The sequence below is a fragment of the Rousettus aegyptiacus genome, unplaced genomic scaffold (genome assembly GCF_014176215.1).
Source record: "Rousettus aegyptiacus isolate mRouAeg1 unplaced genomic scaffold, mRouAeg1.p scaffold_m13_p_16, whole genome shotgun sequence".
Taxonomy (NCBI): domain Eukaryota; kingdom Metazoa; phylum Chordata; class Mammalia; order Chiroptera; family Pteropodidae; genus Rousettus; species Rousettus aegyptiacus.
In genome coordinates, this window is record NW_023416291.1 from 5,601,622 (window position 1) to 5,620,954 (window position 19,333).

Here is a 19,333-nt window from a genome sequence, read left to right on the forward strand (position 1 = left end):
GTAAATTCTTTTTTTTTTTTTTTTGTTTGTTTTCTTTTTTTGGAGTTGTAAATTCTGTAAAGCTACTTTGGCATAACAAACCAACACAGTTACAGCCATTTGAACTATAGCAATTTTACATGTTTGCCTAGAACCTTTACTTTTAACTAAAAGTATAAAATCTAAAGTTCTTCAATAATATACTCTATCCCTTTAAAGATAAAGTAAAATTTATTGTCAAGTGAATTACAAGTATTTTCTTTTGTATATCGTTAAGTAATATGATTGAATGTTTTCTGAACAATGGCTTTAGTTAAACCACTTTTATTTTTCACATAAATATTTCTAAGAAATAATGTACTGTGGCATGTGACTTTCTATTGATAAACGAATGAAATTTCCTTTCAGTTAACTCTTACACATAACAAAATATTCTCCTCAAAATGTGAATAAAGGTATTTTAAAATATTTATCTCTTAACCAGATATGTGAAGAATATATCCATGCTGCTACTTTAACTGATTCAGTGCAAAATACTTTTTCTTGAAGTTTTTATCGACTCCTCCTAGAATAGTGACTTAAACTTCATACACACATACATGCACATACAGTCTGCCATTTTGAGGATTAGACACGTAAACTGCCAACAATTCTTTTAGGCCAGAGTTGTAAAGTGGCAGCTGATACAGGCCAGCCTTGCCCACAGTTTTATCCTGTATGCATAACATTCCAAAATTTGAAACATGCTTAGGTTGGCATGCATTCCTAGTTTACCACAATCCATTGGACTCCATCCTATATTAGACTATGTCACTACTTTGTGTTTCTTAATTAGCCCCAAAGACATTGGAGTTTGAGACTGCTAGCTTAGATTTGTGGTTAGAAAAATGTTTCTGAATTTCATGGTTTGCTAATGTTGTAATTACTATTAAATAATTTTAGCATAAGCATTTGTTATGAATGTAATTTTTTTAATGTGGTGCTTTCTCTGGTAAAGACTATTGAATTGTTTATGTTGTAACTAAGATTTCAAAAATTTCCAAATTTTATACTTCACAATAAAAGCTTATTTAAAAAATGCTTGAGATATTATTCTAAATATAGAAAATATGTGTCACATTTTATTAGTGTATCCAAACTTGAACTGAGTATGTGTTCCTCCTTAGTTATATTAATATATGACCCAAAGAAGGTAAGGCAGAAATAAACTAGGGAGGGTCTAGCAGATGAGTATTCATTATATATGAGAGCCAAAAATTTCCCCCCGAATATATGTGATCCCCTGGAAACCAGCATTTTGACAGACAATTGTTTTCTGACTGCTGTATAACTCACTACTGGATATGATTACATTTATACTAATAAATATACTGCAAACAAAATCTAGAAATAGGAACTTAACTATAGGATGCAGTTGGACTGGGAATGGGAGTCCTCAGCAAAGGCTTCTATAGAAACTAGGTTTGGATATAAAAGGAAACATGGCACATAAGACAAAGGGAAACACAAATTTTGGCCATTTTACAAGAATGGAATAACCTAATTCTAGTAATATTCATACAGGCAGAATCTTAAGAGACCGATGATTGTGTGAAGGACTTTGAAAACTTTTAACTAGAAAATGTTGGGCAACAAAATGAAAATGATTTTCCTCAGGATCAAAAGAGCTAATGTACAGATTTAGCAGCCTGTATTAATTAAAAGAAAATTTACATAGTTTTCCTATATACGGCACCGGGGTAATTCCGCAAAGAAACAAGTTGTGCCCTAGCATTTTGCTGCTCAAAGTGTGGCCAGTAGATGGGCAGCATCAATAACTTAACACTAACGAATAATAGTAATAGTTAATTCTAAAAATAAACCAAGTTCAAAACATTACTTTTTCTCTTCCAGTTTTCAAAAAACAGGGTATAGAAGGGGTTAGTACCTTTATGAATTAATTTGTCGACATAAAAAATGTCCAAACCTGTACAGAATTTTTTGTTTATTTTTGAGGCAAAATGATGACAAATGCTGAGGAGCAAGATCTCAAATGCTCCCAGAATAAGTCTAGCAGCTTGTTTTATGTATTTGAAATTAAGGAGGGAACAGAAGGAAAATTACGTGGAGGTGGGAAAAAACAAGGTGGGAATTGGATTACAGGATAGTTAAGATTATGTGCTCTCTTGAGGGTTAATACCCACTAGGAGGGGTATTCTGGTATTCCAAAGGTGTGTGAATCTAGATGCACAAGAACAATGGGCAGGGCTGCCTTAAAACCTTTCGCTGAAGTTATAGGCCTGGGCGTGACTACCCACCTTGACCCGCCCAGTTAGGAATTTATGATCAGATCACCCTGTGAGATTACTTGCCATAGAACCCCTTTTTCTTTTGTCCACATGTAAAAGGGGGCGGGGGACTAGTGTGGCAGGAAAGGCAGAGAATTTTGAGTATCAATCCTAGCTATGATTGGCAGAAAGTTCTTAGGCAAGATAGTTAAACATTTGAGAGAGTTCCTACTTCTGTTAAACCGGCCCATTAAAACTACCTACAAGAGAACTACCTACCTAGGAACAGCAATCTGGTGGAAAGTAAACTAGATTTGTTTTGAAACTATGTTGCATAACAAGCACAGTGGTTTTTTTTAACCTACTTGTATAATACAGGTAAGTGAAAAAAGCAAAATTTTGTGAAAGTGTTTTTCTCTCACTTTATCTGAGACTGAATACTCAGTTGTATTTATTGAAGGGAAGGTGGATGTAACCCATTAAAACATATCAACACTGACCCTGCATTGAAGGTTAGAGATAATTGAAAGCATTTAGTATTTATCCAAGCATTTATCTCATCTTTATTGTGATAAACAGAGCCCAAGGCTCTGCCACTTGGAGGTAATGATGGTTCAGTATATCTTGTTGAAAAATCAGTCTCTTTTAAAGTCATTACTTTATAGGAAGTTAAAAAAATCTCTGGGTTCAGTTTATCTACTCTTTGGACTGTAGGACTTTGAAACAGATTATATCTAATTCATTCTTTGAAATCTCTCCAGCATTAAGTACAACTATTTGCACATTGGGTTTTCGCCAGCCTGAACTTAAATTGCACTGGTAGAAAAAACAAAGATCTTGATGTTGTTGTAGGACTTAACTTTCCTGAGACATGAGCGGGAGAGGGAGAAGGAGTCGATGGTTCAATCATCTGAGGATATATTAGCATACTCTAAACAGGAAAAACGAGATTTATCTTTCAAAGTCTCATTTGAACAATGTGATCATCAAGTTTGCATTAGGATAATTAGGTGTTTCATAACTTCTGAGGGCCTAGAGAACCATGCCCCCTTCTTTGAAAAGCCAACCCTGTACTTGTGCTCTAGATTTGTTTTCCATTACAAAATGAAAACAAAAACAAAAAACAGGTCATGACTTCAAGTTCACAGTCTTTAGTCATTCTCTTTGTTCCATTTTGACATTCCAGTCTTAAGGAGATCATATGCCGGTTGGTCAGCAGCTGTGAACAATGCATTTAAAGCTTTTGAGAGGCTACAATGCATCAGGGAGATTATTATAACTATAAGAAGCATAATTTCAAATTTTTAGAATATACTTCAGAGCCATAGTCTCCAAGACTTAACCAATCAAAATCAAGTAAGTTGAAGACCCCACTGAAGGAGTCACCTTCTTTCTTAAACCAAATGGCTTGTTCAGTAATCATGTAATTGAGTTTCAACTTCTCCAGAAAAGTTAACCCAAGTACTGTGGATCAGACACCCTTGCTCAGCTAAAAGATAATCAAGGGCTATCTATCCTATTATCAGGAACAACTTTGGCCAGAGAATCTAAGGATCAATATCTTCAAAAGTTAAAGGAGAGGCTCCTGATCATAGATAGACTCATTTGCATTTTATTCCTAACCAGGGAAGTAGGAACTTGCCAAAGAAAGCAAATTCTAAATCATGAATGTCTCCTGGTAGATCTCTTCTAATTCAAGGATGTAAATCCAGAAGTTGACCAATGGTGACCTTTGTGAAAAGTTAGGGGTTCACTTCGAAAACCTAAGAAGAAGCATCTCCCAGTTATGTGCCAACCATCTAGGTAGTCATAGGCTCAAGCAGAATAATAATCACGACAGACAAAAAGATAAATCCTGTTGGGGCACAGACCACTTCTACCAAGGTGGCACTGTTAATGGATTCATTCAGAAGTATTGGTTATATTTACCTGTTTAAGCCAGAGGTCAGTTAGGTTTTCAGCATATTTGGTAATCTCACTGAACTAAACCTGAGATTTGCCTGCATCCTGGGTAGTTTTATTTTAAAAGGTAACTGTCTTCAGAGTGAAAAGGGAGTTCAGACGAAACAGTATAATGTGAGTATTCAAGTGAAAAAAGATGGGAGAGCAGTAGGAGACACATTTATCCTACCATCTTTTAGATACCTCTTTAATTTTTTATTAGCCTTTGGTAACTGGTCTTTTCATAAAGCTATGTGGGAATCTTGAAGACTTCTGCATGCCAATTAGAGTAGGCATTCCTTGCTCTCAAGTGCACTTCTTAAATGAGCAATATTTTATTTAATTAGAATATTCCCATCATGACTATTGCAATTCTAGGTTTTTAGGGAAATGTTGCTATCTTTCTAGATACACGAAGCTTCCAGGATGATACAGTAGTTCTTAGACATAAAACAAGCAGGGATGCTGGAAGGTGCTATGTTCGACTCTTTAAATATAAAGGATTCTATTTCTTTAGCTAGGTCTTTGGGTTTCCCAGAGCTAAACTAACACCTAAGGGGCTATCATAGGAGTCTTCTTGAGGTAGTGACTGCTCTAATCACCTTTGAATGCTTGACTTGTGCCCACCAATATTTGAGCTTTTCCTACTTTCAAGATTTCCATTAGCCACTAGTCTTTATTTAAAAGAAAATTTTGTTCACCTGAGGCCTCCCACTGGACCCAGCTAGATCCTGAACCCAATGCGGGTTTCAAGTTGGACACAGTCCAACTCCAGCTGGTAACCACCACCAATTCTCAGAAATGTACTAGCCTTCATCTACACAAAACAAGACAAACATTAACATTAATACACCAGCAGTAACCCAAGAAACGTTACTATGGACTGACATAAAAGGATGTGCATACTACCAGCAGTTCCCAGAGTGGACTAAACCAGCAGACTCCAGTAAATAGGGATTGCAGGGTGGAACTGGGGGAAAGATTAAAGCAGCAAATCCCGGTAAATAAGGACTGCAGACTAGAACTTGGGAAAGGGATTCCAAACACCAGGGGAATTAGACTGAACCAAAGGCTAGGGACTGGTATTTGGATGAAACCCAGCTGCCAGCTCAAGCTGACCTGCTAATCCCTGGACTGGAAAGCCAATTAGATCAGGAGCTCCATGAAGAGAGCAAAGGTCAGACACCAATGGCCCTTAGAAACAGCAAGAAAGACAGAGCACTCAAAAAAGTTCTTAGTCATCATGCCTGTTTCTTTCTCATTGTCCTCAAATGCTGTCAGAATTTCACTTCAAATCTCACCTTCCTTGCCATCAAATCTGCTACAGAAAATTCAACCAAGTAAATTTTAAGATCTAATTGCCCTAAATGAAGGATTCATGAATTGGGCAGTATCCCATCCAGTGAAAAGTGCTCTAAGGACGCATACAAAATGAAAGCTTTTTGTAGGTAGAAACTAGGCAGGACAAGAAAGTTATTAGCAAAAGAAGACTTTCGGGCAGGGTCACCTTTCTTTGGGGAGTAAGAGTAGCAGGGGACTTTAGACGGCCGATCACCTCATTAGTGTAGGTAAACCAGACTGACTGGCCTAAGGTCATGTTCCTGGGAGGGGATGAAACTGCAATTAAGTCTTGGTTTGTTGTTGGGGGCAAGTGACACTATCATGGGCCTGATGTTTCTCTTTCTTAACAACTGGTAAAAGACTAGAAAACCTGGTTAAAGAATATAGCTCTCTCACATTCCTACTGTTAACTGGCTTTCCCCAATGCCTTGATGGCAGTGTTTTGAATCAAATGGGGACCCTACCTAAGGGCAATAACCCAGGGGTGGATATCAGCTTGTGAAGAATAAGGGCTATGACGGCCTTCTGGATTCCAATTGCCTGCAGATCCTTTCCACTGCCTGAACTCATGGAGATACAAAGGAAGGCAAGGAGTCCATTGGTACAATTGGACAGATCAGCCTTCCCTGGCACAAGGGCAAGAAAAGGGTGGAAAGCACATATGAAGGGGCATATAGAAGACAGGTGAAGAGTTATAGGGAAGCAAAAGTTATTAATATGTGTTTAAAAGACAAACAACAAATAGCAAACTCCATACTGACATTAGACACTGCACTACAGTGGAGATCCCAAACACCTACTGTTGAATTCTTTAGAGACCTTTTGAGTACACATTTATCCTCCGGTTCTTCTCTCTCTGCAAGCACAATCCATTTCCAAGGAAGTCTTCCTGTGTTTCTTCAATAAGGCATCTTTATGATTTTTTACCTTAATAAAAAAAGTGGCAAACGAAACCACTATTAAAGAAAAACAGAGGCCCAAATGGTATCACTAAAATTTGTGATACCAAACGTAGATTTAAAATCTGATCTAACTGCAATTTCAAACTCTCCCAGAAACCTAATCTTAATCCACCAGACGGAATTTTCTGATCAAAACAATGAGGTAATCTCCATTGAGGGAAGAGGCAATCTGCATGATAAAAACCTTTCTCCCAAAATCATGTCCCAGCCCATTTCTTCTGTTAATAGCTTCCTTGCCCTAACCTTCTTCCAATAAAAACCTTTCATTTTGTACAACATTCAGAGCACCCTTTCAGTAGCTAGATGGGATGCTGCCAGATTTCACAAATTGCTCAACAAAGCCAATCAGATCTTCAAATTTACTTGGCTGAATTTTGTTTTTTAGCACCAACCATGGTTAGGTAACCCACATAAATCTAACTTTGGAGAACTATTCCACATAACCTTTTTCTCAACTGAATTAGTCTTTAATCTACATGTAGTCATGCACTGTATGACAACGTTTCTGTCAATGGCTGACCACGTGTAAGAAGGTGACCCCATAAGGTTATAATGGAACTGGAAAATCCCTATCACCCAGTGACGTCATAGCCACATTCCTCACGTGTTTGTGATGCTGCTGTACACATACTGTGCTGCCAGTCCTATAAAAGTAAAGCACATACAATTATGCATAATACTTGATGTTACTTGATAATGTTGCTCATTTATAAATAATACTTGATATGTTACTCATTTATGAATTCACTATACTTTTTATCATTTTAGAGTGTACTTTTTACTTATAAAGTTTCCTGTAAAACAGTATGCCCTGTTACTCCTGCAGGAGTCTCATACCTCTTACGTTTACCTCCTTCCTTGACTGCATCATTTTCTCTTGTGATTGATTTAGTCTTCTTTGTTTTGTACAATAACATGAGGTAGAGCAGTGGTCCTCAACCTTTTTGGCACCAGGTTCCGGGGCTTCTACGAGAATCTAATGCCTGATGATCGGAGGCAGAGCTGAGGCGATGATGCTGGTGCTGGGGAGCCACTGCAAATACAGATGAAGCTTCTATCATTGGATTGCTGCTCACCTCCTGCTGTGGTTCCTAACCCACAGATAGGTACCAGTCCACGGCTGTGGGGAGGTGTTGGGGACTCCTGCTATAGAGTCTTCTAGCCTAGACTAGAATTAACAGGCTGTACTATATATTCTCAGTATGTAGTAGGCTATACCATACACCAAGAATATAATTCTGTGGTGTCTGCACAACAAAGAAATTATCTAATGACACATTTCTCAGAGCACATCCCCATCGATAAGCAGGGTATGTTTAAATAGCTGTTAAAATAGAATGTGTCCGCTGAGTCACATCAAGTGTGAATTTGTTGATAGGCTTTTGTAAAAGAGTGTCAGGCATTACCTGGCAGGAGTCCAAAGGCTGGCTACAACAGGAAAAATAATAGTCAGCAGTTAAAAACACAAAGCTTCACCAATAAAAGAGCTAGCAAGGATGGCGCCTCTCTGGGATGACAGTTGGAAGGGCAATGCCTACTTATCTGAAAATGGGTTTAGGTTGCATAGGGCCAGGTAAACTGGAAAACATTACAACAGCTATGGTTTATAGCTGTTGTAATGTATGAAGACTTTCAAACCTTATGAAATTAAGTAATGTGGGCCTAGTACAACTTTTGAGTAAATAAGAAAATATTTATCTCGAGTTTAATTGAAGTGAAATGCATGGGGAAGAAGTCCTGTACAAATTGCCTTGTATGACAGCTCTAAAGCCAAATCCATTTTCGACAACCTTGCACTGGATTATAATGTTATTAACTCATAAATACAGGCACATGGAACCAATATCATCAGTTGGTGAATTTGAGTGCCAAGAAGAAAGTTCTTATCTGATTTTAAAAATCGAAATATACTTGTACCTTTTTATCATTCCATGAAAAAAAAAAATTGGAACATGGTTAATCTGTAAACAAGTGTTCTCTACAAATTAAAGGAACAGGTAATTTTTTGTAAGCTGGGGAAACTAACTTTTTGTTTTACTAAAGAACACTTTAAAAATGTTTCAGGTCGTGGGTGAGAATAAGGTCAAGGAAGCGCACTTAACTACCTGGCGAGGGTTTCATAAACCGTTACTCACAGAGTACACCTTTTTCATTTTGGACGTGGCTCACGATCACCGGTGCGCGCGGTGCACCGGAGCGCCAGGCAGTAAGCGTTTCGCCGGACGAGCCGACCGTGCACGGGGTCAGGCGGCCCTGTCACGCACCGGGGGCCCATCCGAGAGCCGCCCGAGGTGGGCTTCCCCGGGTAACTCCACCTCACCTCAGGCCAGCGCCGCCGCAGCGCCCGCGGCCGAGCGACAGACAGCCGGGGCGCCACGTGCGCCGCCCGCCCCGCCCCCCGCGCGCCGGCGTCGGGGCGCCGCGCGACTCCGCCGCGAGTCACAGACGCGCGGTGCGCGCCCCGCCCCTGCGCCCGGAGCCCGGGCGGCGGCGGCCGCGCGCGGGGACCCGCCCCGGCGGCCCGCCTCCCCGAGCGCCGGGCGCTGAGGCGGGGCGGGGCCTCCGGCCGGGCCGCTCCCGGGCCCGCGGGCGGCGGCCGGGGGCACAGGCGCCGGTGAGCGGCCACGTCACGCTGCTCGCGCAGGCCCCGCCCCGCGCGGCCGGCCCCGCGCGCCGCCCCCTGCACGCCCCGCGAGCGTTACCGGCCGCACGGGCGCGCGCCCCGCGACTCCGCCGAGGGGCCTCCGGCCGGCGCGCTGCTGCTCCCGCGCGGCCCGCGCCAGGTGAGGGCTCGCGGCTCGCGGCTGCGGCCGAGGCGCGCTGCGCTGGCGGGCGGTTAGCGCTCCGTCCGACGCGGGCTGGGCCGGCACGCCGGGCGCTGCACGGCCTCGGCCGACGCGGGCGGCGGTGGCGGCGACGGCGGCCGGGCTCTCGGGCTCCCTGCCCCGGGCCGGAGCCCGTCGGTGCCCCGGCGGGGAGACGGGCGGCCGGGCTCCCTGGGGCCGGGCGCCCCCCGGCTGGGGCGGCTGGGCCAACGGGATGATGTCGGCTCGCGCCCCGCCGCCCGCCGCTCACTCTCGGGAGGAGCCGCCCGCCGCGGCTGCTGACAAGGAGGCGGCGTCGCCCGCGGCGAGCCGGCCGGCGGAGCCGCGGCCCCCGGCGGAGCGCGAGGGCAAGGCGGCGGCGAGGGAGGGCCGGGCCGCGGCCGCCAGCAGCGCGGGCGCGCGCGGGGAGCCGTCGCCGGCGCCGGTGCTGGGCCACAGCGTGCCCCAGGCGGCCGTGCCCGTGAGGCCGCTCGCTCTGCACCTGGCGCACAAGGCGCGCGGGCCGGGGGGCCCCGTCGGCGGGGAGCCGCCACCGCCGCCGCCGCCGCCGCCGCCGCGGGACCCGCCGGCCGAGGACGCCGCGGAGCAGGAGGCGGCGGCCGGCCCTGACGAAAAGCCGCAGCCGCCGCCGCCTCCCAAGGAGAACCCCTGGACCAAAAAGCCTCTTCAGCACCTGTCCCCCGCCGGGGCGGGGCCGCCGCCGCCCCCGCCGGAACCAGGTCTGTGGCCCCGGGGTGCCGGGCACCCCCCGGCGCGGGGGCGCGGGGGAGGGGCAGGCCTCGTTCCCTGTCAGGCGGAGGTGTTTTGTTCCAAGGTGTCATTCACTCTGCCCGCTGACATAAATGGGCATCTGGGACGGGCGCGGCAGGAAGAGGTGGGACCTCGGCGTCTCCTTGACCGGTGGGAGAGAGCGGCCGGTGGCCCCGCGGGCGTCGCCCCGCCGTGCTCGGCCCCCACGTGTTCGGCGCCTTGGGAAAGCCTCACTCGAGGTCGCCGGCGCGGGGCACCCCGTGGCACCGCTTTGGTGCACTTTCCCGAAAGGGGGCGTCTTTGTACGCGGAAGCGCGGTTGTGATTTTTATTTTTTAAATTGTGAAGTCATTGATAAATTGAAAATTCCAGTTGTTTTCCAACCACGAGGTAAGCAGATCGAAACTGAGGCTGTGTGCTGTAGTTGATACCAAAGTGCGTTTGCGTTGTGATTGTGGTGGAAAATAATTGAAGCAGGGTGGTTGACGTGAGAGCGGATTGCCCCGTAGGTAAATAAATAGTCGTCCTGTCACGTTCAGTTAGCCCTCCTTTCTTTAGAGATTAGATTATGTCACTGCTTTCGAATGCTGGCCAATAACGTGTGGCCTTTGATGCTTTATTTTGGTTGTAACAACTGCTTTTTTTTTTTTTTTTTTTTTTCATTTAAGTGGAAATAGTAAAAACAACCAAGACGAAAAGCAACATCTCCTAGTTTGGCTTTCAGAATTAAGTTGTAAATTAATTGCATTTTTAGTATGGGAATTACAGCTGTTTACTTGCAATTCTTGACTTTTTCTTAAAAGTTCACAGCGAGGCAGGGAAAACCTGAGCATGTATACGGGTTGTGAAGATCAGTTGAGATAAAGGATGTGGTATAAATGTAGTGATTATTGTAGACCTGCATTATATTATTGCAGGTATATAATAACATTTCTTCAGAGGAATTCCAGTAGAGTGAGAGAAGCTTTTTTAGTGCAAAAACTAAAGAAATCATTAACACTTCTCTCACTCTACTGTGCAAAATCTATTCTAAATGGATTTTGACACTTGCAGGAAAAAAATCTTGAAATTTTGTTCTAAATTTAATATTGCAAAGCATTCTGTTTCGCCGCAAAGATCTGTTGGTTTACTGCTATTAACTAACTGAAGTGAACAAAAGTCTTAAAGCGAAACTCCATAAAATTTACAGAAGAGAAAGGAGGTCCTAGTGAGTCTTAATGGCTGTCTCATCTCTTTATTTCTAAATTTACACAGTTATAAATTATATTCAGTGAACTACAAAGAAACCTGAACTCATTCTTAGTTGATTGTAAAATCAGCTTGACAGGTTTTTCAGCTATTAAAGTAAAACCTTTTAATTGGAAGTGACCTTGTGAAAAATATATAACAGTTTAAGGTAACCGCAAGTGCCATCACTGGGGATCTTAATCTTTGTTAGAGATTAAGATTAAACTGCTGCTTGCTGTATGGTGTGATTCAAGGTAATTCCAGTTTTGCTGATAGGTCTCTCTGTAGGCAACTCTTTCTCCTCTTGGAATCCATTTTGCCCCCACAGAAATACTGTTGTTCAGACTTGGAGTTGTATAGTAACTTGAAGTCTCTCCAATACTGACTCTATGCTGATCTGATACAACCTCTACTTGAAATTGAATAACTTTGGTGATACAAATAAGAGGCTGTGGTGTGGAAATGCACTGTTCTGACAGACTTTGGCTTCTAGGGCAGGCATTGTTAATAACTACTAGCTAGTTGACTCTTGGCAAGATTTCTGGCCTTCTGAATGACTGAAGGGAATGTTTTTATCTCTTCCATTTCTTAATACCAGAGTGCCATCTATAACTGGGTGTCTTGGCTTCCTATTTTCCTAAGCAAATTTGCAACTTCAAGAAAAATGAAACAGGAGCATAGGTCTTCCAGGGTCCAGAGTAGGTGAAAACTAGGGAGTGTTAAATTAGTACAATGATCTATTAGTAGGAGGCCTGTATAATTTATCCTACAGATTAGCAAATTCTTGAGGGGAAAAAGGATATTAATTATGCTGGGATAACAGATTTAAACCATGTGTGTTCTGGCCAAACCTAGATTTACTGTCACTCTTTTAATGAGTTACAAAGACTCCACAGAATTTTGCCACAAAGTTTATTACTAGAGATAGAAACATTATAGGAAATGTAGGGGAATGTTTCAAGATTTGTAATCATGAATTTTCTCTGTTAGCAGCTGCAGGTGATGCATTGTTGATTCTTTAGACCTTGTGAGACACTTTCTTCCACTTTTAGGATAGTTCTGGTTTGTATATTGCTGTTTTTGGTAATTCAGATGAGTCCAAAGCCTTTTCAACCAATAGCTGGCCCACCAAAGAGGCTTACAATAGTGTCACTGCAGTCTTTAATTCAGTTAGTTCAGACAGAATTGTTCTTCAGTCTGCCCTAACCCTGTTTAAAGGGGTTGCATTTACTGCGGCCATGTCACCCTGAGTGTGCCTGATCTCATCTAATCTCAGAAGCCAAGGAGGGTCGGGATTTTATTCACAAAAACATAGTATATGAAAACTTTGATGTTTCTAACCTTTTCATTCTTAGTCTCTCTGACCCTGTTGACCCTCTTTCTCCCATTGCCTGCTCCCCAGCTGTTATTACCCTAGTAATATTTTAAGTTATATAGATGATACATACATTTTCCTTGTTAAAGACAACTTTCGATGTCCCCTTCAAAAGTTGATAATCATGTTACCAGTTTACTGAATATCCTTTTAGATCTACGTTATTATTTTCAAATATAGTGTTTCATATGTGTTTAGAACATACCATTTTTCAGTGTTGGTTGATCCTTTTTTTCCCATTAACATTGTCAAGTTTTTAAAAATCATTTTTTATTGAAGTATAATTAACGTTGAACATTGATTTTAGATGTACAACATAATGATTCAATATTTGTATATATTTGCAAAATGATCACCACAATGAGTCTAGTTAACATCTTTGCACATACATACATACTTTTATTTTTCTTGTGGCGCGATTGGTTCTTTTTAATCTAAACCGGTCTTAAAAATTGCTCAGAAGTGGTCCATAAATATAACTGATTTAGGTTTTTATCTGTTGATCAGCATCTTGGTCATTTCTAGTATTTTCATGCATGCCTCTTGTATGTCTGGCTTTTTAGGATAGATGATAAGTGAAATTGTTAGGTTGCGGAGTACTTGTTAGATTGTTATAGTCATGAAAATTGAAGTAGGTAAAATTTTCCTTATGTTGCAGTTTTTGTTTTCATTATTCAAGTTCTTAAAATGAGTTGTTTCCTTTTCTATTTAGAAGTGTTCCCTTATAGATTCTTAGGGTTAATTAATAATATTTTAAAGATGATGAAATATGATTCAAAAAAATTGTACTGGTGTAATGTCTCACCAGTGATGTTTGAAAAAAGGAGATGTGAGGATCAAACACTTGCTCGTGTATGTTTATATATACTTGGAGCCACTAGTAGCTTAAATTTTTTTCTCAGATTTCATCTGAAAAGATATATATAATTAAAATTTTAAATTTAATTTTATAATTTGGCTTGCTTTTTCAGTCTTAGGTTTCTCTAGTGACATGCAGGACAGTTTCCTCCATTTTAGTCAAATCATGGAAAAACGAAAAGAATTTTCAGGCCCGTTTTACTTGTCTTGTTTTATATGCGTGCATAAAATTGTGTTTAAAACCTGGTGGACTTTTTTCATGTCAGTACATACAGGTTTGTCTTCTAAAAGTTTTACATTATTTTGTAGATGTACTGTAATATAATTTTTCCTTATCAATGAATGTGGAAGTAATTTAAATACAGTTATCAGAAAACCTGTAGTGAACATCTCATGCAGATATCTTTGTACCTTGTGTTGATTCCCAGATAATTTCCCAGAAATTAAATTACTTTATTAAAAAGTACATACATTTTAAATGATAGGTTATCCTTGAAAGATTGTATTACTTCACACTCTTGCCAGCAGCATGAGGGAAATGTTCCTTTCTTTATAGACTGGCCAACATTTACTCAGGTTTCTTTTTTATCCCCCTTAAGCTTATTTTTAACTGAAAAAAAAAAAAAAAAACCTGAGTTGATAAGGTGGTCTAGGTGAGCAGTGCAAAGGACTTCCTCATGTTGAATTTAGAATTAGACAAATGCGTTTGCACCGTTCTCATTGCATAACTGCAGGTCCCCCTTCCACCGCTGTTGGGATGCCTGCCCTTGTGCAGTTGTCAGCATGAAGGAGCGGACCAAAATTCTTGCCTTTTGAGGATAGCTAGCTCCCAAAGAAAAAGGAGGAAAAGTGCTGGCTTTCCAAGTTCGAGTTTTTTTCTAAACTCATTCATCAGGAAATTTACTGTTTTCATGGGAGAAACTGGACTTTGGAACAGAAATATTTGGGAAAGTCTTCCTCTTGGAAAAGTAAATTAACTCGAAGGGCCATTTAGTAACCAATGTTAAGAAATCACTCTATTTCCTATCCCAGAGTATCCAATCTCATTGGCCAACGTAGTTTGTCAAATCTGCAGTAAGATTAAATTATAGTAAGGATAAAATATATAAAAACATCCCGATTACAATGTATATATAGAAATATTCCATTAATAAAAGGTCAACATTATAGATACCACACAATTTAATGTAAACTTTTTTCCCATTATATTTGCTGAGGAATTAAATTTGAGAGATTAAAATTTAAACAAAAATCCAAAAAAATTGAGTCTTAAGATTTGACTGAAATCAAAATCTCTTTTTCATTTATTTTTAAACATGAAGAAATAAAGTTTGGAATTCTTCCCCTGCAACTTTTTTACATTTAGCTACAGGTTATAATCAATATTGAGATAGAGTATGGGCCATATTTTTAAATCAATAGAAAGATTATTAACTCTCTACCACATTCAGGTATTTTTTTCTGCAGTTTCTTAATAACTTAATTATGTCATTTAGTATTGAAGTTTTTTAAAAAAGTTTATTTTTGTAGGGTCAGAATAAATTTTACCTTTCATTTCTGACCTTAATTTTGTGATTATTTATGTCCAATTGATTTGCAGTAAAGTTGTATAAAATTTGTGTGACCTATTTCTTGTTACTTTCCATTATATCATGTAATTTGTATAGGATGTATTTTGTAACTCCCAGGCACCTAATTTACTTGGCTTAGCAATATTTTGGGACATATTTTGCATTTCGTTGAGGGAAAAGTCCCACAAATGTCCTATACTGTGTAACTTTCATAAAACATACATACTATTTATAGAACATACTTCAGTCAAATTCTAGATAATGTTTAGGCAAATATTGGTTCTTCATTAAATTAGGGTTTTTTTTCCTGCCACCATTTTTGTCCTATTTGCCCATATATTTTTACTACTGTATCTAGTGTTTCTTAGTGAAATATTTTTATGTACATTTGTACATATGTGTACACCTCCATGTATGTGTACCTAAAGTACAAGGAAGAATAAAACAAATACCTGTGTATTCTGCTTTAGAAATAGGATTACCACACTGTTTTGCTTTGGAAATTATTACACTGTTCTACACGATTCTGCTTTAGAAATGGAATTACTCCAGTATTCAAGATCCCTGTATGCCCACCCAGGGTGACACCTTTCTCCTTCAGCCCCCTTCGATAAATAAGTACAGATGCTCTTTGATTTACGATGGGTTTATTTTCTGATACCATATCATTAAGTTGAAATTGCATTCAGCATAACACTGTAGAGAGTATCAGTTGTCTACACTCAGGTGTAACATAGGTATTTATTTTATTGTCAAACACTGTTATTCATAATAGGGACAAGTGGTGATTCTGTGATGGTCTTATACAAAATTTTACAGAGACCTGTTTTTTTATGGTTTAACTCTAGATACAGCTTATAGTTGCCAAACTCGTTTGTTTTCAAGGGCAAATAGTTTGAAGTCTTCTAATTTATTTTCTGTATGCCCCATTATGAATGTGTATTGAATTGAAAAAGATACGTATTACATTGGGAACTGTGTTAACTAACTTTATTGTATTGAAACATCATATTTCTAATTTTTCATGTTATATTTTGTCAGTGAAAGTATTGATATGTCAACGTAAGTAAACTGCTAATAGTTCCTCCTTCTCGATTTGAACACTGAAGACCTATTTTAATAATCTACTTTTGAAATGTAGTTTATTTCTTGTTAGGAATTTGAGTCTCAGAACTTTGGGGTGTTTTTGGGAACGATGACTACAGTGACTTACTGAAGTTGGCATTTTAATAGTTATTTTGTTAAATATGTTGAATGAAGTGGCTGTAACAACATTCTATGTTTGTTTGTTTGTTTGTTTGTTTTTTTAGAGCCTGGTTCCCCACAAATTATAAAAGCAGGAAAACTCAGGACAAAGAAATCCAGCAAGGTTTGTCTTAACATGGAGTAGTTCTTCACTACTGTTTATTCAGTTTGAAAATCATCATGTTTTTAGATTATTGTGTATTTTTCTTCTGTTTGTATCATCGATGTTAGTTTAAAGTTAACATGCTAGAGAATTGTAGCTTTAATGCAAATCCCCATGTGCCTCTCTTACCCGGTTTGTATCAATTTAGTCAGTGTCATGAAATAGTGATAGAAGTAGGATCATAAGACCAAAGCATTTTTATTTCAGTGTTCTTTTATTTGGAGAAGCTTTTAAACTGATTTTACAAATGCCTGCATATAATCGAATGTAGGTGATTCTTAAAATTGCTCTCACCATTAGAAAATATTTTTTCTATTTAAAATTTCTAATTCGTGGGCATAACACTTATTTATTACTTCTTAGGCTAGTGATTTCAGCGATATGGCGAATTGGCCAACACCAAGTGAATTAGTGAACACTGGAGTGAGTATTGTTTTAAGGCTTTTTTATATTTGTAGGGAAAATATTTTCATTTCAACATGCAGAATTTATTTTACTTCAGATTTAGAGAATTAACATTAACAAAAGGTGCTAAAAATTTAGCAGTTACCCTTTTTATAGTTTTATCCATTTTTCAGATACCTGATTTCATTCATCACACTGTCTTCATCTGGTTGTATTCTTAGGTAAAGTTACATTTGTAAGGGGCAGATACCATGCTGATGAATGTAATGTCTACAAATAAAGACATTAATTTTTAATTCAGTGTGTCTAATTGAAGCCCACTTATGTTTCAGAATTTATGCTGTTTCTGTGATTTATAATCTTTCCAATGCGAAGTGCTAATTATATATGTGTGTATATGTCACATTGAGAAGTGTTCAATGAATGGATTTTTAATTTTAATTAAAGCTTTAAAAGATGGTTCTAAGCTATTCTAAAAAAGAGCTTTTTAAAGGAGTAGCATGTGGTTATCTGGTCACATGTTTTTATTAGACACTGTACACTTTGCTATTTGTAATTTGTGCGGCATTGGTGTGTAGTTGTAGATAATAGATATTAAACAGCTTAATTGGTGTATAAATGATGTATAATAAACTGCAAAGATATAAAGTGTACAGTTTGATAAGTTTGACCTATGTAAACATATGAAACCATCACCACAGTCAAGATAACACTTAACTATTTACTCTAAAAGTTTCCTCACACTTTTTTTGTAATTCTCCCTGTCACATTTTTCTCTTTATCCCAGACAGCCACTGATGTACTTCCTGTCACTTACAGTTAATTTGTTTTTTCTGTATTTTTATATAAGTGGAGTCATACATTCTGCTGTTTTTCTGGCTTTCACTCAGCTTAGTTATTTCGAGATGTATTTGTATCATGTGTATCTGTAGTTCATTCTTTACTGCTGAGTAAGTTTGTATGGATGTAACACAGTTTGTCCATTCACCTATTGATGGACATTTGTGTTGATTCTACTTACTTTTTGGCTGTTAGAAATAAAGCTGTTATATAAACAGTTGTATACCAAATTTTGCATGGATATATGCTTTCATTTTTCTTCAGTAAATCCCCAGAAGCAGAATGGCTAGATTGTATGGTCACTATTTGTTTAGCTTTTTAAGAAACTACCAAACTTTTTATTCCCACTTACAGTGCATGAGAATTCTAGTTATTCTGCATACTCACTAATACTGTCTATGGTCACTTTTAATTTTAGTCATTCTAGTAGGTGTGTGGTGCTATTTCATTGTAGTTTTAATTTGCATTACTCTGACTAAAGATGTCTAGCAACTTTTCATATTCTTTTGCCATCAGTGTATTTTTTTTTAATGAAGTGTTCAACTTCATTTAAAAATTGAGTTTTGTTGTTACTACATTTTGAGAATTAGTTATATATTTTAAATACAAATTTTCTATCAAAATGCTTAGGAAATATTTTCTCCTAGTCTGACTGACTTTCTCTTAACAGCGTCTTTTGAAAGTAGTCTTTTTTTTTTTCATTTTTTATTTTTTTAGTTGTCATTTGTTTTGCAACATTTAGGTAAGATATTACCACAGATTTTTGGATATGTTATTAACAATTATTTTATTCGGAACTACTTTTTGCAGTGTCAGAGCGTTATCAACCAAGGAAATAAGAAGCCACAAAATAAAAAAGAAAGAGACGACAAAGTTGAAAAGAGATGTAACAGTGAGAGCAAAGAAAGCCGGGAAACAAAATTAGATGGTCCTGGTGAAAATATCAGTGAGGATGAGGCTCAGTCAAATATTCAACGAAAGAGAGGTTCGTTCATCTATAACTTCATTTTGATTTGGTTCTTTGGAAAGAAGTTGTAGTAATGAAGAATCGTATTCAATCAGTTGATTCCAGGTAGTAACTGAAGAGTATTTTTGGATATTTTCAGGGTACTATCTGCGATGGTAACTCATTTGTTTTTGTAACATTTCTGAACTATTAGGCTTTCCTTTTTGCATTTGACATTTTTATGTAAGAAGGAATGAAGTTTCACTTACAGAAATGAGGTACAGTTTTATGATTGGAAAGTTCTGTGATAACTATTGTTTTCTAAATCTACATTGGAACTGCTCCCTGTATTTTAGGAAGTTCCAAGAAAATATTTTTGTAAGAATAGTAGAAATAATTTTTGTCAACTTCTTCCTCATAGCATTTCCTTATTAAATTATGCTTTGAAGAAAAAACATTGTCTACATCTTTTCCATATATTTTTTAGAACTTTTCATGTGTCTAGAGTCAGGTTATGATTTTACTGCTTTATAAAAACATGTCAGTGTTCTGAGCCTAGGAAAAAGTGTTTTCAAGGGCCTTTAGGCAGAAGAATTCTTTAAACAGTCGGAAGGTTAGTAGGTGAGGTGAGGTGAAGAT

General features: G+C 39.2%; 1 protein-coding gene and 1 long non-coding RNA gene across 11 annotated transcripts in view; one reads left to right on the forward strand and one right to left on the reverse strand.

The window, feature by feature from the left end:
- Positions 1-5: 5 nt before the first annotated feature.
- On the reverse strand, positions 6-8,875 carry LOC118612413. The gene is made up of 2 exons (XR_004954841.1): positions 8,626-8,875; positions 6-7,523 (listed from the first exon to the last, which is right to left on the reverse strand). It is a non-coding gene; the product is annotated as an uncharacterized LOC118612413 (long non-coding RNA).
- A 332-nt stretch (positions 8,876-9,207) lies between these two features.
- Positions 9,208-19,333, forward strand: part of LARP1B (La ribonucleoprotein 1B) — a 71,800-nt gene continuing 61,674 nt past the window's right edge. For 5 of the 10 annotated variants that reach the window (XR_004954842.1, XR_004954843.1, XM_036233481.1 and 2 more), the window contains exons 1-4: positions 9,280-10,034; positions 16,406-16,464; positions 16,867-16,926; positions 18,559-18,733. Coding sequence is in view for 6 of the 10 variants with exons in the window: in XM_036233481.1 (XP_036089374.1) it covers positions 9,530-10,034; positions 16,406-16,464; positions 16,867-16,926; positions 18,559-18,733 (799 nt within the window). In the remaining 4 variants the exon portion in view is untranslated. The other 5 variants (XM_016148091.2, XM_016148090.2, XM_036233480.1 and 2 more) reach the window with 5 other exon arrangements.